The sequence below is a fragment of the Paracoccidioides brasiliensis genome (assembly GCF_000150735.1).
Source record: "Paracoccidioides brasiliensis Pb18 unplaced genomic scaffold supercont2.3, whole genome shotgun sequence".
Taxonomy (NCBI): domain Eukaryota; kingdom Fungi; phylum Ascomycota; class Eurotiomycetes; order Onygenales; family Ajellomycetaceae; genus Paracoccidioides; species Paracoccidioides brasiliensis.
The window spans coordinates 271,772-296,369 of record NW_011371360.1 but is presented as its reverse complement, the minus strand read 5'-3'; the positions used below and the strand labels follow the sequence as shown (position 1 = coordinate 296,369).

General features: G+C 47.5%; 7 protein-coding genes across 7 annotated transcripts; 1 reads left to right on the top strand and 6 right to left on the bottom strand.

Annotated features, from left to right (window-relative positions):
• Nucleotides 1-1,788: 1,788 nt before the first annotated feature.
• On the bottom strand, nt 1,789-3,054 carry PADG_02478 (uncharacterized protein; the record flags this gene model as incomplete). The annotated part of the gene is made up of 1 exon (XM_010760172.1): nt 1,789-3,054. One exon carries the CDS (start codon nt 3,052-3,054, stop codon nt 1,789-1,791), a length of 1,266 nt encoding a protein of 421 aa, XP_010758474.1.
• Nucleotides 3,055-5,683: 2,629 nt separating this feature from the next.
• Nucleotides 5,684-7,298, top strand: PADG_02476 (uncharacterized protein; the record flags this gene model as incomplete). The annotated part of the gene is made up of 3 exons (XM_010759703.1): nt 5,684-5,715; nt 5,875-6,556; nt 6,585-7,298. 3 exons carry the CDS (start codon nt 5,684-5,686, stop codon nt 7,296-7,298), a joined length of 1,428 nt encoding a protein of 475 aa, XP_010758005.1.
• Nucleotides 7,299-9,269: 1,971 nt separating this feature from the next.
• Nucleotides 9,270-13,138, bottom strand: PADG_02475 (uncharacterized protein; the record flags this gene model as incomplete). The annotated part of the gene is made up of 4 exons (XM_010760171.1): nt 9,270-9,295; nt 9,407-11,242; nt 11,326-12,766; nt 12,941-13,138. The coding sequence occupies 4 exons, from the start codon at nt 13,136-13,138 to the stop codon at nt 9,270-9,272; spliced, it is 3,501 nt and encodes a 1,166-aa protein (XP_010758473.1).
• A 1,136-nt stretch (nt 13,139-14,274) lies between these two features.
• PADG_02474 (uncharacterized protein) lies at nt 14,275-15,904 on the bottom strand (the record flags this gene model as incomplete). Its single annotated transcript, XM_010760170.1, has 2 exons — nt 14,275-15,690; nt 15,794-15,904. 2 exons carry the CDS (start codon nt 15,902-15,904, stop codon nt 14,275-14,277), a joined length of 1,527 nt encoding a protein of 508 aa, XP_010758472.1.
• Nucleotides 15,905-16,613: 709 nt separating this feature from the next.
• Nucleotides 16,614-17,968, bottom strand: PADG_02473 (uncharacterized protein; the record flags this gene model as incomplete). Its single annotated transcript, XM_010759702.1, has 2 exons — nt 16,614-17,739; nt 17,895-17,968. 2 exons carry the CDS (start codon nt 17,966-17,968, stop codon nt 16,614-16,616), a joined length of 1,200 nt encoding a protein of 399 aa, XP_010758004.1.
• A 1,084-nt stretch (nt 17,969-19,052) lies between these two features.
• PADG_02472 (dolichyl-phosphate-mannose-protein mannosyltransferase) lies at nt 19,053-21,599 on the bottom strand (the record flags this gene model as incomplete). Its single annotated transcript, XM_010760169.1, has 3 exons — nt 19,053-19,516; nt 19,601-21,245; nt 21,360-21,599. 3 exons carry the CDS (start codon nt 21,597-21,599, stop codon nt 19,053-19,055), a joined length of 2,349 nt encoding a protein of 782 aa, XP_010758471.1.
• A 683-nt stretch (nt 21,600-22,282) lies between these two features.
• On the bottom strand, nt 22,283-23,482 carry PADG_02471 (uncharacterized protein; the record flags this gene model as incomplete). Its single annotated transcript, XM_010760168.1, has 1 exon — nt 22,283-23,482. One exon carries the CDS (start codon nt 23,480-23,482, stop codon nt 22,283-22,285), a length of 1,200 nt encoding a protein of 399 aa, XP_010758470.1.
• Between the last annotated feature and the right edge of the window lie 1,116 nt (nt 23,483-24,598).

The window sequence follows — 24,598 nt, the reverse complement described above, 5'->3', positions numbered from 1 at the left end:
GGAATTTCCTGTGGATATTGATACCGAATTTGAATCCCCCGCATAGATGTGTAGGCTTCTACCCAAGATGCGAATCATTCATCTCATCCAAAGAAAAAAGATTGAAACCAGGAGTATTAGTACAAGCAGTATGAGAGCTAGAGACCAAAGGTCCAAGCTTATACCATCATTCCTTTCCTTTTGAGACCGCTGAGGGTCAGACATATGAATATGTCTTTTAGGCTGCTCAAATCTACATCATGGCATATGGAAATGATGTCCCATATTTTTTAATATGTCAAAGAAGACATTGATCTCAGCAGCAGGAGTTGATTTCCAGTATCTAGCATGTTTATCTGGCTCCTTTTCCATTTGAATTTGGGCGTAGGCATTGGGTTTGAATTGGAGAGAGCTTTGAAAGTCTTTCTCTGGGATATAGAGACTGAATAGAGCATAGGGGCTGTTGATATCAGGAACCAAGGGGTGGATTGAGAATAGGAGCTCAGTATATAGGCTTCATAGCAGTCCATTTTTAACTGGTTTCAAAAGTGGCATATCAGCTATGACTTCTTCCAGCTCCCGCTTGCGTTGTTGAGGGGTTTTAGAACCTAGTCAGTGGAATGAATATACATTGCATTAACAGACTAGGGATTTACCAGCTTCTTTCCTGATAGGAGCCTCTTCCTACATGAGTTCCAATGTCTGGGTGGTAGATGGAATTCCATGGGTTAGCCAGGTAAAGAGCTTGGAAGAAGCTGAGAACAACGGTTAACGTGTTTCGTGTGGTGAAGGAATAAGGTTCCTGGGTTGGGAATATGCCAACAGATAGATAATACAACATATGGGGATTCTATTGGCCAAGCCATTCCAACTCCGTGTTCATATTTTACACCAACTGAAACCACGCTAATTCTGGCAAACATTTACGGGCGAAGGGGATACTTGGTTACGTTAGGTAGTTTATTTAAATTTTTTATTTTACCCAGACTGGAACGACAATTGGGAGCTTCAACAACAGTCTAAGCAACTAATTAATTCACAGGGTAACTAGTCTAGAGAGGAAACGTTTTGAGGAAAACTATCTGGCTAATCAGCTCTATCTGTTGGGCACAAGTTGTCTGGGTAGTTTGTTTTACTGCATGTGGTGTGTATAGATAATCGAGCTAGCCATTTATCCGACCGAAGTGAGACCGCTGCTAGTCGATAAAAAAATTCATGAAACTCTATTCCCAGAGATGGCGGGAAGAGGCTGCTCACTATTCCAGGTCATGCAGCAACCAATCCATTCACCAATCCATATGTATATATATATATATATATATATATATACATATACAGGCATGGAAAAAAGAAACAAATATTTCTTTCTCCACAGATGCCAGAAACCGAAAACCCAACCAGCCATTGTATTATCCACAGCACAGAACAGATATCTGATCCGATCTCTGCGAAACAATTGTGGATATCAAACATTTAAGAGGCCCCAATTCAAAACGTATCTTCGCTGTTGACAGCCCCTAGAAACATGCTGGCTGGTTTGTATCCCCTTTCACCGTTCACGATTCTTTGCGCGGGGCCAGGCACCGTCGAGCGTGTATTAACGGAGGGAGCAGCGGACGGCGGATATATGCTGGAATCCACGTCGATGATTGGGGATTGGAGGATGAATCCAGGCAGAGTCTTCCCCGGCTCTTCTGAAGACCAAACCTGCGGCGAAGCGGAGTGCGGGATAGGAGGTAACTGTCGAGTCGAGTCGAGTCGAGTCGAGTCGACTCCGTGTTTTCCCTTTCCCGCATTTTCACACGTTTCTTAAAACCCATCCCCTTCCTTCCACATCCTGCCAGCCTCCTCGGCACGTACCCGTGGATCCTTCCCCCTCTCCTTCGCCAGCTCAACCACCTCCGCTATTTCCTTCTTCATCCCCCTGATCTCTCCCCCCAAGGCCCTTACCCTGTCCACCATCTCTTGGGTGAGGTTATCCTCCTTCATCGCCCCTTTAACACCACCCATTTCCTTCCACAACTTGTCCAGTTCCATCTCCTTTTCACTCTTTTGTCTCACCAGATCTTTGTACCGATCCAAGCCGGGGACGCCGCCAAAACACAAACCGTATGCATCGCAGTAGCACACGTGCTCTGCTGGGCATAGGACGTGCTGCCCTGCAAAGACCACCTGCCATAGATACTCCCACACACGTCCCGAGATGAAATCACTCAGCTCCGTGCGCAACATCCAGTCGCGGAAGAACACGTATCGGGACCGCGGGATAGCTCGTGCCCGCTCGCGCGTGAGAGCAAACTGTGCACAGCACGGCTGCGAAAGGACCTGGGGCAACTCCACGCGTGGAAAGAGCTCTTCCCAGGACCTCGAGATGAAAATCTGCTCCTGCTTAATGGCGTCTTCCAACGTGTCCCGGGGATGCATCCAGTCCGGGCAGCCGGGCTGCCAGTGGCAGCGCAGGTTCACGTATCCTTGGCGGGTGACGTGCTCGTTGCTCAAGCTGTTGACGTGCAAGACGGCGTCGAAGTCCAGGAGCTCTTCGTTATGCCAAGACTTGCGGTGGGAGTGCATGAATATCATGATGTCTGGGAGGTTGTCGTAGTTGTCGATGAGGTAGGTGAGATAGACCATTACTTCGTGGCCCTTGTTGATGGGCGAGTGGACAGATGAGGAGGGGTCGTCGACGACGTAGACGAAGGGCTCTACATCCTTGAGCTCAGAGATCCAGCTCACGAACTCGGACTTCAAGCGGGGTATGATTAGGGCTCTGGAGTAGTTGGATCCAGGGGGTTTGGGCACTCCGGGACGATAGTCTGGTGTGGGCAGGGGATCTGGAGGTGGCTGGAACGAGGGCCATGGTTCCTCTTCTGAACTCTCTTCTGTTTGCTGGGAGATGGAGCTAGTTTGGGAAATTTTTGAAAATGAGAGGGTGAATCTCCCTGTGGTCCGCAGGGCGTGTGAGAAGCTCTGGTTAGAGGTTATATGCAGATAGCAGAGAGAGATAACGATGAAGGTGATAATAAGGAAGACAATAATGTGTCGCCGTAGGACAGTCAGTTTCGATCGCCAGGACATTGCTAGGCCTCTTTTTGCTTCGTCAATGAGGGCTTGTTGGTTGGTTTGGTTTCGCCAACGCGAGTTAATTCCCCTTCCAGAGGGGACAGTGAGGTTCGACCCGCAGACGACAGTCGTAGACTCCTGTGTAGATAACTAGAATACATATAGAACACCAGGCAGGGTGAGCGTCACAGGGAGAAATGTCTATGCCGGGGCTTCATCATGGGATGATATGTCCTGATGACAAAGTATTATTTCCTGATTTGAGAAGGGTAATAACTTTAAGAACAATAAGAAAGGAAGGGAAATAGAGATCAAAGGAGAAGAATAAGGATAGCGAGAAAGAAAAAAAAAAATTTAGAGATTATAACGTTCAAAACCTGAAGACTGTGTGTGTCTTGTGTATACAAACCCAAAGGACGGTCTGTGGCTGTGTCGTCTCATCATATAAGGGAATCCATTTTCAGTACATCAAAGATCTCTGGCATTTTGATGGGAGTCTTATCAGGCTATGAGACCCACATTCAAATTCTTTGCAATTAAAATCAAGCACCTCATTTACTGTTTGTTTCATTAATGTGTTTTAATTAATTCTAACATTATCACCAAATACAACATGAAAAAGGACTGAACAGCGGTAACTCACTTTATCCCCAAGTCCTGAGATAAGAAAACTAGATAAAACCTGGATGAATATCTCGGACTTTTGGGGATAAGAAGGGAGAGGGGGGAGAAGAACATCATTCAGCATACTGTGCGAAATCCACACTCTGGTAGTTTTTGAGGGTTTGAATACAAGGAGAATTGGTTTTTATCGACTTTGCAGAAAGACAGAACTTCTGGCATCAACAAAGAGAAGAAATGGCATTTCAAGCATAGAAATATTTCAACCTATCGATCGGGGATGGACACTTTTCCTCGTTAAGAACATTCCATCCTCGATCGATGGGTTGAAATATTTCTATGCTTGAAATGCCATTTCTTCTCTTTGTTGATGCCAGAAGTTCTTAACGAGGAAAACCGTCCATCCCAAACTAAAAGAGCTGATGAAAATAAACATTGTTCCTGGAAGTTATGACGTCGTCTAGTCCGAGTATCCAACCAAAGACCAGCCACCCGGACCCAAGGGTAGGTAAGGTTTAGTAAAGATGCCGAACCACGGCCTCTGATTCGGTGCTCTCAACCGCCAGTGAAAATTCTAAATCGACTGCAACTTTGGAACCCCAAGTTGCCAAATGATAGCAGAGATCAGGTGATCCCTCTGGGAATTGGGGTTTTTGTCCAAGTAGTTTAGTTGAGTATAGAACTGCTGCCCATTTTGCCCCCCGTCCTTTTGTCCAAGTAGTTGAGTATAGGCTGCCGCCCTTTTTGCCCAGGTACTCGTCTAGATAACACCAATGTAGGGGGGCGGAGGCGAGCACGCCCTCGCGCGTTGTTCTGCGTACCCCCGTAGTTATAGACTGGGCTCGCTTTTTCCTTCCAATACGAACATAGAACACCCCCGCCGGAGGGCGACACCAGAGATGATAGTTTCATATGCTGGAAATACCTTTGATGAGCCACACGCAATAGAGGACAGTAGCAGAGAAATAAATACTCCAAAACTGAGTAACTGGCGGTGAAAATACTGTGTAGCACGTGACCTGTAACTAGTGGTGTTAGCCGACACGAAACATCTCAACCCCCCTCAGCATCAGCAACTCGCTCGCATGTTAACTAGCCGCTGCAGCCAGAGTTTTTAAGGCCGCGTTCCGCTGCATCTCCTTCTTGCTCCTGGAAATACCACGTAGCCGTCATTCGAATGGCATCGGTAGGGCGTGGTTAGCGTTCTTCCAAGGCCATCCCAGACTGGTTGGTTGATTATTGATGACGTCGAGCAGTCCGTTGCACCTCTCTGCACAAGGTTGTGCCCCGAAGAACAGGGACTCCAAATGGTCCTTGGAACACAGTCTCCAGCCCTCTTTTTTTTTTTTTTTTTTTCACTGATTGCAGATATTCTGAATCCAGTCTCTCAGCGGAGTGACTGACTCTCCTGTCCCGCCTTGACCGCTCAAGATGGCCTCACTCACCTGCACTCATTCATTTCTACCCAAGTTTTTATCAGGGGTCCAGCGCCATTGAGTGCCCATCGTAGCTGAGGTCAGTTTATGTTCTGCCACGACAGCGAGTTAACTGGTTGCCCTGCTTCCGAGCCGGTCCCGCTCTTGTATCAACTGCCCTCTCCGGATGCACCAAGAGTGGATGCAGGTAACCGTTGTCTCGGGCACACGATGTTTGCATATCCTACAGTTTGGAGCGCCCGTGTAAGCCAGCTACCAAATAAATAGTCTAGCTGGGCATAACAACCATCACGCATGCTGTTCCTTTATGAAAAACGTCGTTGCGCTAGCCAAAGAAGAGGCAACTTGTCCTCGTTGTGATATATTGTTTATTGACAACAAAGGCAGCTTATGGTTCTCAAACCCTTGCTCATTCTATCTTTGTAGAAGTTGTTTTAGATTGATTTTTTTTTTTAAAAAAAAAAAAAAAATTTATTTTCTTCCTTCCCTTCCCTGATAGCGGGAAAATAAGGAAGTTTTGTATTTTATGAACAGGAATATCGGTTTTGATTCTTATTTTACATTTATTTGTTGCATTTAAGATCGGGATGGCAGCAGTTCCTGTTCCGGATTTCCATAGGTACGTTGAAGACATGTATGTGTAGTACACATGCACACTGCAGATGGAGGCTTCTGGCACCCCTTCGAATCCATTTATACGCACTTCTCAGTGTCATTTATGTCTCAGCTACACGCGCTCAAGCGGGTTTTAACAAGACGATCCACACTGCAATGACAGACTTCCCGCTGACCCATCACTTTTCTCCATTATTGGACACAACAGCATTGTTCTTTCGCCCTCCTTCACGTTCCTCGTTGGGCCGGAACACACAAAACTTACCATCCAGTCTGGTCTTGCCAAACATGTCTCTCAGCGGCTCGATGAATTGATGAACAATGGTCACACGCGCGAGTCACGACATCGCATCGCGGTCCTGGAGGAGGAAGATGTCGAGACCTTCGTCGGGTTCTGCGAGTATGCGTACACCGGTGACTACACTGTTCCAAATCCCAAAGCAACTTTGATTGGACGTGGGGGAAGCGAAGGGGCTGCAGGGTTGGCTTCACCATTAGCTACCCCTACTCGTCCCCCTGCGCCCTCTCCGCCAGCCACTCCGCAGCCGGGTGAGGAGCTGCAGATAACTGCAGGAGACGGAGGTGAGGAACGTGAAGGGGCAGCAGAAGGAGGAGAGGAAAAGGTGGAGGAAGAACAAGATGATGATGTAAATCAAGAGTCTAGCAAAGGCAAAAGGGTGAAAGGAGGGAAGAAGAAGCAGAAAGGAGGGGCTGCAAAGGGTGCTCAGGGTCTCGACGAAGTTCCAGCAGCAAATCTGACCCCACCAAGAACACCTCCACCAATTGCAGAATTAGCACAACAAACACCACCAGCAGCAGCAGCAGCAGCAGCAGCAGCAAGAGCAGTAGATCCCACCAATCTTGACGATACAGCAGCGCCAAATCCTTGTATACCCCCCTCAGAAGCCGTCTCTGCCGCGCCCGACTGGTTCAACTTCGAAGCGACCCCTAAGCCTGAAATGCCCAAACTCGACTCTGCCTCCCAAAGATCCTTCATTTCCCCTAAATCCCACGGCCTGGGTCTCTGGGGCGAAATTCGCCTCCCTACAATACATCCACCACCAATCTGCGTCCGGTGGCATGGCCCTTCCCTCCCCTCTCTCCCGCAACACACCAGGCTACGGCATAGCCGTTTCTGGCACTGAACCCATCCCCTACCTCCTTTTCCACGCCAAGATATATGTCTTCGCTACCCGCTTCCAAATCCCAACCCTCGCCCAACTTACCCTTCAGAAACTGCATCGCGACCTAATATCCTTCCCGCTCTCCGCAACGACGGACAATCTAGGCCCTTCTAGTGCTGCAGCAGTCATCCAGCTATTGCACTTCGCTTTTACCAGGACAACACGTGATGACCCCGTCTTCACGCTGACGGGCCCGAATCCGACAGCACACAGGCAGAATGAGCTGCGAAAACTGGTCACGCATTATGCTGCATGTAAAGTGCGGGAACTGGTGAGCTACGAGCCGGTGGCGCCTTCGTTGACTGGTATGGAATCGGTGGATACATCGCATTTGGGCTTTAGGGATTTGCTGGATTCGCTGGGAGAGTTGGCGTCAGATTTGGTGTACAGGATGGTCGATTAAAATTTCATGACTTTGTCACTCTTAACTTCTGGCTCAGCGAGTATCTGGGTTTGTGTGCGCATTGTGGATTTTCACTCTTAACTTTTTAGTTTCCTTTGAATTTCTGTTTTTTTGCGGGAATAATCGTTATCTAGAGGGGGGCTGGTGGAGTTCTTGGAACTCGCTTATTCATGTGCGGCATTTTCATCTATATATTTTGACCAATTTTGCTGCTTACGTCGCTTATCTACCAGTGTTACGAATTTCCTATCCCCGTACCTACCATATTACTTGCCTCTCCTACTCATCTCATCCCTCAATTTTATTAGCATCGTTGGGCATGTTCGGTTCTCACCCCTCCTTTGTCATGGCTCCAGCTTTTGATACATTTATCATCATCGGCGTCGCCATTCATTCCTACAATATTAAACCTTCTTCTGCTGGGTCTGTTTCCCATTCGTTTTTTGATCCGCTTTCCCCTTATTCTCACTTCATTTATATCGAATATGCTCGGTTCACGTTACTTTATCTAGGTGGCATTATCTCAATTCATTCCATTTAATTTTCACATGCCAAAATGTTGCCATTTCCACCTGTGGTCCGCAGAATCAGATTTTCCGTAAGGTCGAAAGCCAGTGCGTAGTTAACGCTTAAGGAAACGCAAAAGCAAAGCAAATAAAAAACGCGGAAGATTAGGTAGAGTAGATGTTTTGGGAGCGGTTCTGGATTTGATTGTCCGCCTCGTTTTTGAAGAAATGAGTCGAAGGAGGCGTTATCGTTATTCTTGAGAGCAAGAAGCAGGGCCCCCCAGGACGATGCTCTTCTATGCCCGTACGGCACCCATCGGCCATTTCTGAGAAGTCAAAAAGATGTGATCAGTTTTTGCGAATCTAGACCCAATAGCTGCCAATCGAAAGGTAGCCAGGTCATTTCGATAGCCTCAAGTGCAGAACTCGTTATGAGCCCCCCATTTCATATGCTTAAGGCGCGAAAATAAAAAGCTAATGCCTCAAACATTCTTAAACTAACCATAATTAGTGAGATGGAGGTATCTTACATCACTTCAGAATATACATTTGGCTGCTGGCCAAATCTCATAGATTTGAAAACAATCTGTTGGAAAGTAGACGTCGCCATTTACAGATAATTGGAGCGACGTATACCACAAGAAGTGAAACGAAATAAGAAACTTGGATGGTGCAGGAAATAGTATAAAACAGACATAATTTATATATCCCGCAGGCGAAACTGTGCAGGACAAAAAGAAAGGTATTGTAGCCAGCCAGACAAGTTGAAACGAATCACTAACCCAAAAAGTAAGTGACTCCACTGCGAGAAAACTAAAAAGGAGAATCTGTAAAAGAGATTAACAAAAGTCTCTCAACTTCAAAACTACATATCTAGCTGCGCTTCATCTGTATTCCAAAAAAAAAAAAAAAAAAAAAAGAAAGAAAGAAAGAAAGAAAGAAAAATTATATAAGGGGGAATACAAAGAGAAAAACACTCAAAAAGCTAAAATAGGTTAAACGTAGATGACACGAGAAGATAAAAGAGCGGAAACGCACATGAGGAGGCATGCACGGAACCAGGAGACTTACAAACAACGCGAGAGCTAAGTATAAATAATGTACCAATGATGATGATGCAGGCCAAAGAAACAGAAGAACAAAAGGAGGGGGGCGGGGAAAGGGAAAGAGGGAAAACAAGGCATTCCAATGCGAAAAGCATATGTCAACCTAATTAAGTTATCTTCTAAGAATTATGCGAAGAAGAGTACGGTATATATATGAAAAGTGGAGCGCAAAAAGAAACAGGAGACCAGTTTAACTAGCAAACAAATTTGGTTCATAAGGAATGATGGTTAACGGTGGATATTGAATGAATGGAACAGTGAACAGACGCTAGTGATTATCCTCCATCGGCCAGACAGAAGTGAAGATTTTGAAAACACAAACATAGCATTATATATATTGGAGGCCCTGGACTCTGGAGTTAAAATCCAAACGGATTGGACGGCGCTAGAAAAAGAAAACAAAAATTTTGCAAATTAGCAAAAACCAAATCATAATGAATCATACCATATATCTTATGGATACGACACAACAAATGAAAATCTGATATCAACTTACTAGCTTGCGAGAGATTCGCCTTGAGCCCTGTCGGCTGTGGCGTCAGCTTCTTCGCATCCTTTTGCACGCCGAAACGAACAGGGGGTGGCGGTCCAGTCTTTTGCGGTTGCAGCGGTGTAATAGTGGGCTGTTGCGGGAAGGGAGGAATGGAGGGCGGTGAAGGAGTAAAATTGGTATTGCTACCATACCCGTTCACGCCAGTACGCTGTGGCTGTATTGGCGGGGGGAGAGTGGCATTGATCCCAGTCTGCAGAGGAAGCTGTTGTGGTGGCTGCTGTTGAAAACCTGCCAATCCAGTTTGCTGGGGCGCAAGTTGCGACTGGAATCCTTGTTGCTGGGGTCTGTTCATAAACGGTTGAGGAGATTGGAAGCCAAATTGCTGCTGCTGCTGCTGCTGCTGTTGTTGTTGTTGTTGAGGTGGCATTAGCCCGATCTGTTGAGAGGGCATTTGATTTCCGAACGGCCCGATGCCAGTTTGTTGGGGTTGTAATTGCTGTTGCTGGCTGAATTGAGCTTGGAACCGTTGCTGATTAAGTTCTGCAAGGCTATAACCAGGAGGAGCAATGCTCGGACCAGATGCTGGAACTCCCGTCAGCTGGGGCTGCAAAGGAGGTGGGCCAAAAGCGCTGTTTGGTGGCAGGCGTTGAGGTGCTGAGAGGGGCCGGTCTGGCGGGGGAGGAAGAAGGGATGATCCTTGATTTGCCATGGCTGGCGGTTGTGGCCGTTGCCTTGGGGGCATTGGCTGTTGCTGTGGAACATAGCCGGTAATTTGGGCTTGTTGCTGCTGTGGCACGGGTAGCTGAGCAAAGAAAGTCGGGTTTGCACCAGTTTGCTGTGGCTGCTGTGGCTGTTGAATTTGAGGAGGGGGTGGGGTAATCGGAAGCTGAGAAGGTTGTGGTTGAGGGGGTGGGGGTGGATTTGCCTTTGTTGGTTGTAGGGGAGTAGAGAGAAGAGATAAGTCTGCCATTGCCCCTACAGGAGGTGCTGGTTGAGGTTGTATTGCAGGAGTTGCCGTTGTGGGAGCAGTAGTAGCCGGGGTAGTTGTTGGTGCAGCAGAGGTAGAGGGCTGTTTGGGATGTTTAATCTCCCATGCACTGTCTTCAAATCCTTGGATACCCTTATCCGCCGACGGACTGGTAGCCTGGGAGCCTCTTGCAGGCAATCCATCTTTTCCAACGTCACTTTTAGCTTCGAATGCCTTGGGATCCACAACATCGCTAGTCTGGACAGGTGGAGCAGGCCGTCCCTTGCGAGTATTATTCCGGAGAGTTCCCCTGGGACCGGAAAAGAGCCCGCCCGCCCCTTCCTCGCCGTTGCCTATGACCTCTTCTCCTCCGAAACTGACCACTTTGGATTTGCCAGCCCGATTAAAAAGGTTGTCAAGATATTTCATGACTCGCAAAATATCACCCTCCTTCAAACCTAGGGTTCTCAGTGTCTCCATCGTAATATCAGGTAATATACTCTCGTCCATAGAATCTTTGGTGAAATTCTGTGCATAACGTTCGCATTGATGGGGCCCGACTCCAGCCTTCAAGAAAAAGTCAAACCAGTCATAATCGGATGGCTTTACACTTGCACCAACTTTTCCGGTGTCGCGAAGGCGGCTTCGTCGTCGAATGTCGGAAAGCGGCTTGTCCTCGTCAAGCGATTGGCCAGTGGCTCTCTCCACGTATTCAATGTCTTCGACAGACATCTTCGATACCGGGACGGCGATTTTCACGCCATTCTGCTTATGAAGGTGGATTTTACCATCCGCAAGACCGATAAATTCCGCAACGACAGTGAAAGCACCAGATCTATCAGTCCACTTCCGCGTTTTCGTGGGATCAGGTTCTAAAATATTGCCTTACATTATGAGCATCATTCTAAGCAGAAGGTAAAGAACGATGCGTGGAGGAAAGCGAAAAATGACTTACTTGGTTTCAACTTGCTATCACGTTTCTGCCGCTGTGAACTATTGTCATTATTGCTTTCTCTGGGAAACAAACTACTACCTCTCTCCGGAAGTTCGATGCCTGGGCCTACCTCTCCGCTGCGCGAGTCACTAGAAATATGACTCTTTGACTTCCGTGCCGATTCCATCGTCAGCCGTGATTCCTCAAGTCGGTTCTGCTCAATAGAGGAAAGTCCTGCGTTAGTGCCTTTCCTGCTCGGTTCATCTGCCGTCATCGTTCCGGTGAGCTCAACGTAGCTGCTGGGAACGACCCCTTCTTTGCCGTTTTTCAAGCGCCTAACCATCCACCACTCGTCTGATTTGGTGTCATCCAGTATGATAACTTCATCGCCCACAGCAACGGTGACTTCATCATCTCCCTGAGCCATAAAATCATATAATACCTGACCCTTTTTCCGAGCACCTCCAACACCGGCCGCAATTACTTCTCTTAGGCCTTCGGCTTTGTATCCCCCTGCTATTTCACCTAGCGCGGAAACAATTTCGATCGCTGTATCCTTCGCCCCGGCATGGAAATCAACGCTCTTGCTAGGCCGGATAAGGTCCATAAATACGTGTTTTCCTTCGATAGAATAATGTGTTAACTTATCAGCAGTCCACTCCTGATGGGGTCCATCTACCGATTTCTCCGGAGATATAAAAATGGTTCCGGTATTGATATTTATTCCCAGCGTTGTGGGCATCTTCTTCCGTTTTCCCATTACGGAAACCATTTCACTAATGTTATATAGACGGTACCCAGATGGAGAAACCACAGACTGATGATCAGAATGAAACTCTCCAGATCTATAGGGCGGGGATGACTGGATGCCAGGAGATGCATCCTCCATATGCGAAGAATATCGCGAACGACGCGGTGGAGATAGTTCACGTGGAGAAGGAAGCTGCACGGGTGTGGATATTTGACCTGATGGAGGACGTCGTGGAAGGGCGGGTGGTGGGACAGAATCTTCTCCGTCAGATTCTTCTGGGGTATACATTGGCTGACGGTGTGGTTGCGGAGGGTGAGATACGGCCAGAGAAGGCCTAATGGAATGTGGTTGCTCAGAAGATATTGACGGCTGCGCTTTGTGGAGGATTCCAGCTATAGCAGCAGCCGGACCTGCATCGACGCTGGAAGGGGATCCCGGGGTTGGCACTCCCTCAGACTCAGTGTCAGCCGATCGCGCAGGGAGTGAAGGAGGAGCGGGAGCAGCAGGAGAGGCTTTGTCGTCCGTAAGATCTTCCGTTATCTCAATATAATTGGCCGGTGCAAAGCCGAAGTCATTGTTAATGCCTACAAGGGTCCAGTCCGGGTCTGAGGCATCGTAGACAAGCAGTTCAACTTCCTCCGCAAAGGATACCTCCTCATCAGTTTGGCGTGCATAATCGTAAAGGGATTTGGCTTTGTGAGTCGGCCGTGCCTATAGTAAATAACATGGTTAGCTCATTTAATATCCTCGACATTCATCTCATCGCTCATCCTGATGGATATCCGTTTTAAGTAGGGTGAGAGGTGAATATCCCACTCCCAACCATTTTAAAACAAGAAGGCCCCCAAAAACCAATAGAGCACGGGGTGAAAATCCATCATTTACCTCTTCAACATAATTGTTTGGAACCAAACCAACCGGTTCCTCCTCATCTTCCTCCGCCGCCTTCTTCTTCGCCTTCCACCAATCGTCCTCTGAATTCTTGTCTAGCACATACAACAAATCCCCTTCGTTGATCTCCAGTTCATTTTCCGCCTGTGGTGTATAATCATACACCGCAGTATAGATCCCCACGAATCCCATGATGTCTTTTCTGGAACTCCACTATCACCTATCCCTTAGGGATATATCCTTATCTGAGTGTCAAGTTCGGTTCAACGGGCAAATCCTATTCCGCTGTGCAAGAACTGAAATTACCCAGCCGGTTCAATCGGCCAGAAGAATTAATAATTCTGTTTGGTTTTGCCGCAGTTGAAGGGGGAAGATTTAAAGGGGGTTTGGTCTGGTGATCTGCGGGTTCGTAGAAAACAGGGTTGCCAAATCGGTCCGTCACAGCCGGGGGGAGGACGTGGGATAATCAACAGAGCGCCGGAAAAGTTGTCGTCAGGAAGCCGAAGAGCAAATATAGAGCAAATAAATAAATTAAAATAAAGGAGAAAAGACACCACTCTCGAAGTAGTTATCCAAACTTGGCAAACATTCAAAGTGGAGAGAATGAGGAGGTTCTGAATAGCAGCGCCTGCGTCAGCTGTCAAATTAAAAGGGGAGACAGACGTGACAGGGGTTGGAACGTAGCAGTCGACAAGCGGGACGCTATTATTCAGGTGAAGAGAGGGAGGCTGGTAGAGGCTGGTAGAGGCTGAGTTCTTGCGAAGATATATGTTACGTCGTTGATGGCTCAAGTGGTTGAAGTAAGAATAGGTTGGAGTCGACGGTTGGTTGTTTGGCTGGCGATGCCAAGAAAGGACCCTGAGGAAGGGCGGGTGAAGGTAGAAGGTGTACGCATCTGATACGCACTATACGGGCAGGGTTTTGGTGCCTTGAAACGCATGTTTACGATACGATACGACTAATCTGCCCATCCAAACGTCTCGAACACACCTGTTCTTAATTACTCCGTCCTGAGAAGTTATATATGTGAGGTCATGAAATATATAGGAAATATATAGTGAATATCATATGGATTGCTTCCATGGGTAAATAATATACGAGGCTGAGATATAGCTACAGAATTTCACAAAAAGAAAGACCGCTGCGTGAAATTGAATTTGGTCAAGGGAAAAAGAAAAGGCAAGTTATCTATCTAAGTATAGATATTGTGAAGATATCATAATAATAAAAAGGCCACCGGATGCCACACGCCCAACCAGGAAGGAATTAAAGAAGCCAAAAAAATAAAAAATAAAATAAAAATAAAATAAAATAAAAAGAGAGTTAAATCACAGTTCATCTTTATACGTCTCATCACTGCCTTCCTCCTCATTGCCTTGATTCCGCTTCTCCGCATCATCCTTTGACTTCATCTCCTTGCCCGCCCCTTTCTTCTCCGCCGCCTCCTCATTTTCATCAGACCCAGTCTCAATCACACCACGCAGCATCGATCTCCCATTTGCCTCGATAACCTCCAATTTCCAATTCTTGCCCTCCGCAAGTTCTTCCAGCTGCTTCTTCAACGTCTCAATCTTATCCACGTCAAGGTTGAACTTCTTAAGCTCCTCCTTCGACAGCCTGTGAATCTCCCCGGCCTCGCGTTTAGCCACAATTTCAACTCTCTCCTCCCCGGCAGACGCAACTTTACCCTTCTCAATCCGCTTCCCCTCCCGCCCAACAAGCTTCATCGCTCCAACTTGTATATCTCCAACAACTTGCAATTTATCCCCTAGGCGCTTCTGCACCTCTATAAGATATTCCTCACTCTCTTGAAAAGCCTTTGTCTCCTCAAAATCATCAACACCGTCCGATTCAATAATCTCCTTGCACACGATCGGATTCGGATCGTGTTCCCTCGGTGGCTGGAATGCGACATCGTTACACAGGCGAGGGGTATAAATGATCATCAGGTATGTGCAGGTTGAAACTTCCTTGATCCAGCCAATATGATCCGTTGACTGCGGGTGGCAGTGGAACTGGATCTCGATCTTACGGTCCCTGCCAGTCAAGTCGCAGACGGTGCCATCTTCCAGATGCTGCACTAGATATCGCGAGTCGCCCTTGGTCTGTAGCTCCGCCACCTCAGTCGTAGGCTTCTTGTCACCTGACGACGACTGGCTACCCTTGGCATCACGATCACTGTTACCACCCTTCTCACTCCGGAATCTCCCTAGGACGTAGGAATTCGTGGTGGGATCCTCAGCAGGCGGATAAACGGGGACTCCATTCCCCGGCGGGAGAGCATGAAACTGCCTCACCTGATCCATGTAGCAGAAGGAATATGACCACCACCCCGCAACGTAGTACATGCACGACCCCTTCATTTCACTTAGTAATTCCAGCCCGCGATCAGCGGCTCGTGCGAGTTCCTTCTCCTGTTCTGCTGGGGAAGTGCCGGCCTCCTTTGTCTCGTTGATCGTCACCACTTTAGGTACCGTACAAACGTATCGCATCCCATCCAGAACCATCTCCTCGTAGCTCTCAACCTTCTCATCAAGGACTGGTGGGGGTGCATGTTGGTCTTCTTTTGTCCCATCTCTTAATGGTACCTGATGCCGGGACCTGTCCGAGACTATGGAGGAGTCGGCAGGTGATGGGGCGGATATTGAGGAAGTGGCAGTATTAAACTTGGGGGATTGTTGAGGTGCTAACCGTTCTTGAGCCTCTGAAGAAAGGATATATTCGTAAGGAAAAACAACCTCGAACTAGATTGTCAAAAGCGTTGTGTGTTAGTCAATATGTTATATATATATATATATAAACTTCTGCTCGTTTCGAATCAACCAAGAGAACGGGAGCATGTCTCACCTGTGGAAACGCCAGGACATCTTCATAAACATTGAAAGGCTTCCGTCCACACAGGCTCAACGTTGCATGTGCCAGGACGGTCGAAAGCGACAGGAGGGGATGGCCCCGCATAATTTCCGCTTACTCCCCCTAATTTTTATTTTTACTTTTTTATTTTGAATGCGCGTGTGTTCTCAATAGAATTGAAATGTCGAATCGCTGTCGTCCTATAGCCAATTCCTCCGGTTGTCAATAAATATGAGCAGACAGACGATAAGCTATGGTCCGTCAAAATAGACTTATATAACAAGACAGCTTGCGACTGATTTGGAGATTCGAGGTCCCTCGAGTTCACGGGTGGCGCATAATCGTAGATGTCATAACGTTCGTCAGGAAAGATATCTATCTTCGTCATCTCCCCCCGCATCGGGCTTGGTTTTGATGTTTCCTCGGTTCTTGTAGGTATGTTTGTTCTCGGCTGCCGCGTGGTCGCGGTTGGGAGGTTGGCATCTTCCATCATGTTCCGTTTTGGGTCTAGCGTGAGCTTCCAGGGTTACAGAGTATAGAATGCTGAGTGCGCTGGGACTTTTGAATTCAACAACTTTCCTCTTTATATTTTGAAATTTAGGTACTTGAGGTATATTCTCTGCGGAATGGGAGAATCTCAGTTCATACCTCATTAGATCATTGACAGCTGAAAAATAAAAAATAGCTTAAGGCAAATACATACATACATGCATATAAATATATATATATATATATACAGATGCAGATATGCTCTGAGTATTACAGAGATGGAATGCGAAACACAAAACAATTTCAATCAATCTCAAACGAGCTCCTAGCCCATCCTTTTCCCAATTTCGCTTTCCCACCCATTCGCTCTCTCAAATCCATTGGCATGAGTCTGATAATCCAGCATCGCCTGATATACCTGCTCCTGGCTATTCAACACAAATGGTCCATATTGCACAACCTTCTGATCAAGAGGTTGGCCAGCAATCAGCATAAACCGCGAGTCCTCTTTCGCTTCCACTGCATTCGATGCATCCACAAAATCTCCAGCTTTGTCGAACACAACATTATGGAACGGACCAACAGTTTTGGCGGGTGACCGGTCACCGAGTGAAGAAGCCGGAGTCGTATTAGATTCGCTGGCAGTGCCAAAGTGCGTAGTTCCGGCCAAAGTGTATGCAAATGCATTCCAACCTTGCGGAAGGGGTTGAGAAACCTTCCCCCCGGGATGAATCGTGATGTCAAATATCCAAACGGGAGTGTAGGCTAGATCGCGCACCGAATCGACTCCGTGCGATTGTCCGGATATAACCTTAACCGTGACTTTGCCCTCATCGACGTCTGCCACTGGTATCTCTGACGCGCGAAGATCGCGGTATCGCGGCTCACACATCTTCAGCTTCTCGGGTAGATCAACCCACAGCTGCATGCCGACGTTGGGGCTTCCGTCAGGGTTCTCGTGGGGCATTTCCGCATGCATTATTCCGCGGCCGGCAGTCATGAATTGGAGGTCACCCGGTCCAATCGTGCCCTTGTGTCCGGCAAAGTCTTCATGATCGACCCCTCCCGACAGCAGGTATGTGATTGTCTCCTGTCCGCGGTGTGGGTGGTCGGGGAATCCAGCACCCTTTCCGATCGTGAAGTGGTCAAGCATGAGGAAGGGACTAAAATTCCGCAGTTTCGCGGTGCCGATTGATCTGCGAACGCGCGCCCCTGCGCCCTCTGCTTGCTCAATGGCAGCAAATGCCATACGGATGGCGCGTGGGACAGACATGTCGGATAAAGAGTGAAGGGTGATGGACTCTATGGAAGATATTGCATCTGGAATGGTGTTTCGAATGGAAGGAGTAGAGGTGCTGTTTTGCATCAAGGAAGACGACAGGAATGAGAGGTTAATATGACTGTAGGTCAAGTTTTTGATGTTGTCAAAAAAAGTAGAAATAGAACGATTACTGCGATGAAAATTAGAAGAGAGGGAAGTTGCTTCATGGGCCTGCCCCGATGTTTATATAGTTTCCCTCTGAAAACCTTCGCGAAGCTTTCTGATAATTCTCAATGGTGCTAGAAGCATCTTTTGGAAACCTATTTCCAACAGGATACTCCATACTTTTCTTGCTGAACGGGGTTAAGATCTCGGTCTTCCACCAGCTTTCCGAGGGTTTCATTATTGCGCTTGCTCATTGCTTACCCAATCCTCAGTCAGCAAACCCATGTCATAGCCTTGGCGCCAAGCTGCGTCACATCCCGGCCTCTTTCGGCCCCAAGCTGCAAGAACTACGGCGTATCAATTTTCCGGCCCCAACAGTTCCCGTGACCGACTTGTCCCTTTTGGGAGACCCCGTTCCTGAATCCCCGTTACATCTTTGCATGGATCCTTTTATATATTAATAATATAAAGACAGGTTTGGTGTTTTTCGAGGTCACCTAAAACTCATACATTATTGTGTCTCTCACCCCCCTCCTCAGTACATGTCCCCTAAATAAGGATATCACCAGATGTCCACGGCTTGAAATTGGATGGAGATGTTGGTACGCTGTGTGCGGACTCGACTTGTCTGCGCCGATCTATATCTGAACAAAATTTGGAATCGAATCAAATCGAATGAACTCCATTCAAATGATTGAATCAGCTAAATGATACTTATTAACTTGGAATCCATGCTTCAAACAGTTCGAGTATTATTCTCGAAACAGGGACAATCCTCTACCTAACGCGCTAATAGCAGCTGGTATTTCCAGTATGCTGGCGCGGCACAGAGACAAGGGACGCCTTACCATAAATGGTTTACCGTTTAATTCCTGGAAGGGAAAAGGACACCTCATTAAACTTTAAGGTTTAACGCTTGAACCAACTTAGGACGATAGTTTTACAAATGTTTCAGCGTTGCACTGAAAGGTGGAGTAGGTGGTTTCAATGAATAATTAATAGATACTAAGTAAAAAGGCGTTTCTTTTCTTTGCTTTGTAGATAGGGAGATTATATATGCAGTCCGACATCAAGATCAGCAACGGCTAAAATAGAACAGAAATCTTTTGATTGTACATACAGTGAAGGTTACTTTAGATAAGAAATGTATCACACACACACACAGAGAGAGAGAGAGAGAGATTGGGGGGGGAGGGGAGAGAGAGAGAGAGAGAGAGAGAGAGAGAGAGAGGCCCTCTTAATTTACCATAGGAGAACAGCCAGGGAGAAAGAAGAAAAGACCAAAAATAAAAACCAAGAGTGTTTTCCTTCTCCCAAACGGTCACCATGCACTCCATTTTACTTCGCAAAATGCAACTCATACGACAACCACTGCCTCGCCTGAATGCCAGCAACATCCAGACCTGGTCGTCCATACGTAAACGGCGCAAAGAAATAGAACCCATAGATCACCGCGCTCATAATAGCAATAACAGCCGCCCATGTAGCCATCACACTCTGCCGGCCCAGTCGTGACTTGAGTCTATTTACCTGTCGACCTGACAGGGCCTTTTTGGCGCTTGACACCGCGGTCGAGGCTGAGTTGGTGCTCGCGGCGTCATCATTGTTAGTTGCTGGATCGATGTTGAAGACAAATTCGATTAGGGCACCGGCAACGAGGGCGGAGGCAACGTGGGCGGGTAGGTAGTGGTGTAGGAAGCGTTGGCGGCCCATGAGGTAGAAGGGGAAGTAGTGTGCGGCCCAGCACAGAAAGAAGAAGCCTGTGCTGTTGTAGAGGCGGGAGCGGGTGCCGGGTCCCCAGACTAGTACGATAAGGAAGGAAAAGGGTGTTAGCAAAGAACAACAATCTTTAAAATATAGGCGGGCAAAAATGATGATATTCTTACTTTCTTCCAGAGCGTCAATGCCTCTTCGGAGAGACAGTTGGTCGGCACCAATGATACCTACAAACACCGCAAGGAGACTGCTGGCAAACCACCAGCCGATGGGATTGCCAAGGAAGTATATTTGTTCACGAGTAGCGTTCTTGGTCCAGAAGCTTACTCCGCGGAGAAGGAAGGGCCATTGGAACGGCTCGCTGGCATAGGGATGGCTGTTAGTTAGGGCGTTGTTGTGGAAGAACATTGCCCTCTGAAGCTCGAGGTACTTTACGGTAAAAGGAAGTTGTTTGATAACGCGAGGTTCCTGCTTTCGCCTGTCGCTTTCCGGGCTTAGCGATGGAATATCCTCGACAAACCATAGATTGGTTGACTGTTGGATGTTTTTGTTTCCGTTTATTTCGGCCTGCCTGAAAGCCCATTCCGGTAAGGGGTTGGAATGAGTCCACATGGCAACTTTCGTAGGCACATGGACAAGTTTGAAAAGACTAGACATTGTTTTGAATTCCTGGCCAGGTTTTGCTTTCTCGATCCTGATCTCAAACAAGGTATCATTGTGGCGATCGCCATCCGCCAATTCCCGCGAGACGGTGGTGAATTCTTGGTTCGTCGGGAAATACGGGGAAGCCACGTCGTGAGTCAGAAGAATAGTATCCGTTCGAAGATGATGAAGCTGGACAATGTCACCATGTTTAACGCGATGTCCAAGTCGGTCGTTGGCATCAAATGGAGCTGCAGGAAGGATCTCCCAATGATTATTGGTATCATTGTAAGGGTAACCAGTAACTTGTTGACCTTGGCTGGAAATGCGACCGTCCTCATAACGCAGGGGGTAATGTTCGTTATGGCTGTGCAGATATGTCTTGGTACCCTTGTGTCGGAGGGTGATATGGTCATAGTAGTCAATTCCAACCGATTTCAAAGTCATCACATTGTCGCCGAGAGTCTGCTGGAACTCAGGGCTCATAAAGTCATCGCCTGGGCCAGACCTGTTAAGAATCACAAAGTGAACCTGGAACCAGAACAGATAAAAGAAAAACGGCAAAATGATCAGCGCAGCTGTCCGAGCGGCAAAGTGTTTGGTGAATTCGACCAGAGACAGAGAACCTCCACGGCGGTTCACATCAAGCAAATCCCACAGATCTATCAAGACAGCGGCCCCAACAGTCAAAAAGGTAAAGGCACCAACGTATTTAGTTGAAATCACACAGCTCAACGAGATTCCGGTCAGCAGCAGCCATTTCCACCACTTACGGCCAAATGGCTCATGTCTCAATTTGTAGAATTTGATGTAACAGAGGATGCTCAGTGCCATTGTCAGAACTAGCGTCGCATCTAGCAGAATGAGCCTATCCTCCCCAACATGCGCATTGTCGAACAAGACCAGCCCTGCAGATAGAACGCAGGCTGGCAGGGAGTAGCCGGACTCCCACATGATTAGGAAAACCACGGGGATCGTTAGAGAGCCTTGAATAGCTGGCATGGCCCGAAGAGCGACATACGGGACCCTATTTTCTATGTACGACTCTCCAATGTTCTCGAAGAGGTAATGCCCATCGTATCCCACCAGCCAGCCCATGAGAGCAAACAGGAGCTTCCCAAATGGCGGGTGGACATCGAAGAAATAGGTGCGTCGAAGGTAGTATGAGGCAAACTATTCAATGGCAGCAGCATAAGTCAACGGTAGTATAACGGTAGATCATCCAAAACTGTTCTGGGGGAAAAGGGGGGCAATCGCACAAGGACTCAAAGCAGGCATAGTACTAACCTTTCCAAAGTGTACCTCATCAAACACAACTTCATTGGGGTAGCTTAGGTTCGCAAAGCGCGTTGAAAATGCCAGCAGCGTCAGGACCACCATGGCGATTCTGTAGTGCCATTGTGCAGGTGTAGAAGCGGGCATTTTTGCCGGATTCGTGGACGGCGGGCTGCTTGCTCGCTGTTCCTCTTTGACGCCTGCGGGTTTCTTTCCCGCTCGCTGCCGGAGGCTCGGGGGAGCAGAAGTCATGGTTACGGCAGAAAGACCAAGTTCGAAAACGAAGAGGGGCAATGGGGAAGGTTAGTAGAATATAGAGCTGGACGAACAGACAGACACGTCAGCCTTTTACTGGCAACAGAGGGGGATAGTAGACAAGCCGAGAGTAAAACGATGAATTGGACGACTTACGAAACACGGGCAAATATCAATTAAATTGGCATGGTAAAAGAGCGTCGAGAAGAGGATTGGAAAATTACTCGGTTTCAAAGGGGCAGGTTCTGGCGTGATTGTGTTGGATAAGAGAATGAAATAAATATATCAAGGGTTCCTTAGACACTAATTAATGTTTAGGTGGTTTCGCTCCAGCTGTTTGGGTTTGACTGGTAGGAGTAACCTGAAGCAGCCTAGCGAAAATCACGGACTGAACCTTGGAAGCAGAGCAATGTTTCGGGGGGGAACCCAAATACTTAGATGAAGTAATGAATGGTTATGCTGAGTATCCAATGCTGCATATGGATGTATGAGGTGTATATAATGTATTCTACATGTAAATATACATACATACATACATACATACATACATACATCTCCATGATATCCAATTACATGCACTGTAAGATGGCAGTATATATGAAAAATGCACATAAAACAAAAACATGCTATCCGCCATGAAAATGCTCAAGATATAACAGAACTGCCAGGAGTATACATGCCTAAACGCCTCGGCCATCATCATCTTCATCAGCGTCATCATCATCCATCAAACTAAGACAGTCCAACTCCCTCCTCACAAGAGCGTCAAATTCCGCCTTCGACAACCCTGTAGCCCTCGCCAGCCTAAAAAGACTCTTGATATTCGACGAGATATGGTGCTTCACTCCCATCTCTGAGACAGACTGGTACTCCGCCGTCTTCTCGAGCTTGCTGACAGTCTCTGAATCGCCAGAGGACGCCGACGAGGGCCTCGGGTGGTTTAAGGGTAGGCGAGAGTCCATGGAATGGTTGCCGTTTTGGTAGAGCGGGGCTGCGCTGCGTTGTTCAGCTAGAAGCTCCTCTGATTGCCGTTGAAAGATAGAACCAAATGCGTTGCCGCTCAAGGTCGACTCCCCGATCCCACTCCGGTTGACAGAAGGGTCGTCATTGTCCAAAGCAGGTTGTACTTCGTTGTATCTGGCAAAGTACGAATTCGAAGCGGTGTGCTCGGGGCCAATGCCGTTATATCGAGCCTGGTTTGGTGCGGGAGATCGCTTTGCTGGTGTCCTGCCAGGCGTATTGTCATATTGCGCCCAGTAGTCATCATCGTCCTCCTCTCCCTCCTCGGGCTCCACTAGCTGGGGTTGGGTAGATTTGGACACGCCATTATACACTTTATCTCTTTCATGCGACGCTGCCTTCAGCATGTTCAGCCGTTTGTATTCATTTGCCTCTTCGACTGTTTCTGACCAGGTAGCCGCCTCCTCACATAGACTATGGCCTGGCAGGACTTCTGCAACCTTCCAACATGGTCCGTCCCCCTCTTGATCCGCGGAACACCATACGTAAAGCACTATAAGATCGTATTCATCGATCAGGAGTTTCGATCGAAGGGTCTCCGAGTCTAGGCGCTTATACGTGATCCGGACGTCATCGGAGATTTCGATCTCTCCAGAAACAGGGTGAACTTCGAACGTGGTGGCATCAACAATTTTTTGAACCTCTACTGCTTTACTAGAATCCCAACATAACAGTTGTAGCCATGAATCTGAAGAAGGCTGTGGACTAGAGCTCAGGATCTGTACGCGTTGGCGAAGAATTGGTGAAAGCAACGAGAGCAAAGCAGGAGGAGGTTTGGGGGAGGTACAGGCGGCAGCAAGACAGGCGAGGAGAGGAGGGATGAGAATTCGAGGATCTGGGGGTGGAATGTATTCGACCATTTTAAGCTTGATGCGGATAATAGGGTTCGGTTGGCGGTATTAAATGATTTAATGACTAAGACAAAATGAAGGATGATTTGGTAATTTAACGCTGGTTTGATCAAGAGTGTGTGTTCTGCTTTCTCAGGAAATTAGCCCCTTGCGGTTCCAAAGTCGCGAAGGCAGAAGAGGAAAACTGAGCAGTCAAAGAGTATTAAGTATTATATGGATTAAAAGAACCATACCTACATGAAGAAAGCAGAGGAGAACAGAGAAGTCTAATTATTCCGATCTTTCCCTTGCGATTAAATATTATTGTATTGTTGAAACCCGCTTGAGGGGGGGGCAAGTATATAAATAATATTTAAGGAAGAGGAGACGAGCAGGCCAAGCCCAAGCTCCATTTGCCCGGACCGCGAAGCAAACCCAGTGCGGGTAGCAAAAAAGACTCGACAGGAGCGGCGTGGAGCTGTAGGCGGTCACACTGTCACTGAAGGGGGGGGGCTTGCTGGTCAGGCGCGGCGTTTACTAGTCAGAGTGACTTGTTAAAGCCAATAATAACAATAACCGGTCCTCGTGTCCAGCCACTCGAAAGCTGACGGTGACCACGCGACAAAAGGGAGGAGGTTTTTAGCAGGCTGCGGAAGCTATTTCATAGAGCTACAAGTGGCCTCGCTGACCTTTATTGAAGCTTGCACAGAGGGCATATTGTTGTTTTCACTTAGTATCTAGATACCTGGGCAATGAAATAAGTCCCAATTTGTAGATTTTGAAGCTTTTGGGGGCTGTGGAGTTTGCCGAAAGTATAGCCCCTGACTAATACAGCGCGTATTGCTTGGATTTCCTCTTCCCCGGCCTTCATCGAAAGGAATATATAACGATATTATATATTGAGAACATTGATTTATACATCATGTGACAGCTCATCAAAAATTTTGTGACTACACATACATGAGCTGGTTATGGTTCTACAGAGGAACCTGGTGTTGAGAATGCGCGTCCTTACAAACATAGGAAACCCCCAGAGGGAGGTTGCTAACGAGTGGCTAGTTCCAACAAACTTGCATTATTGCAGTTGTATAACTTCCGTACTCCGTACATGAATATCTAGCCCAGAAATGGTGGCAATTTTATATG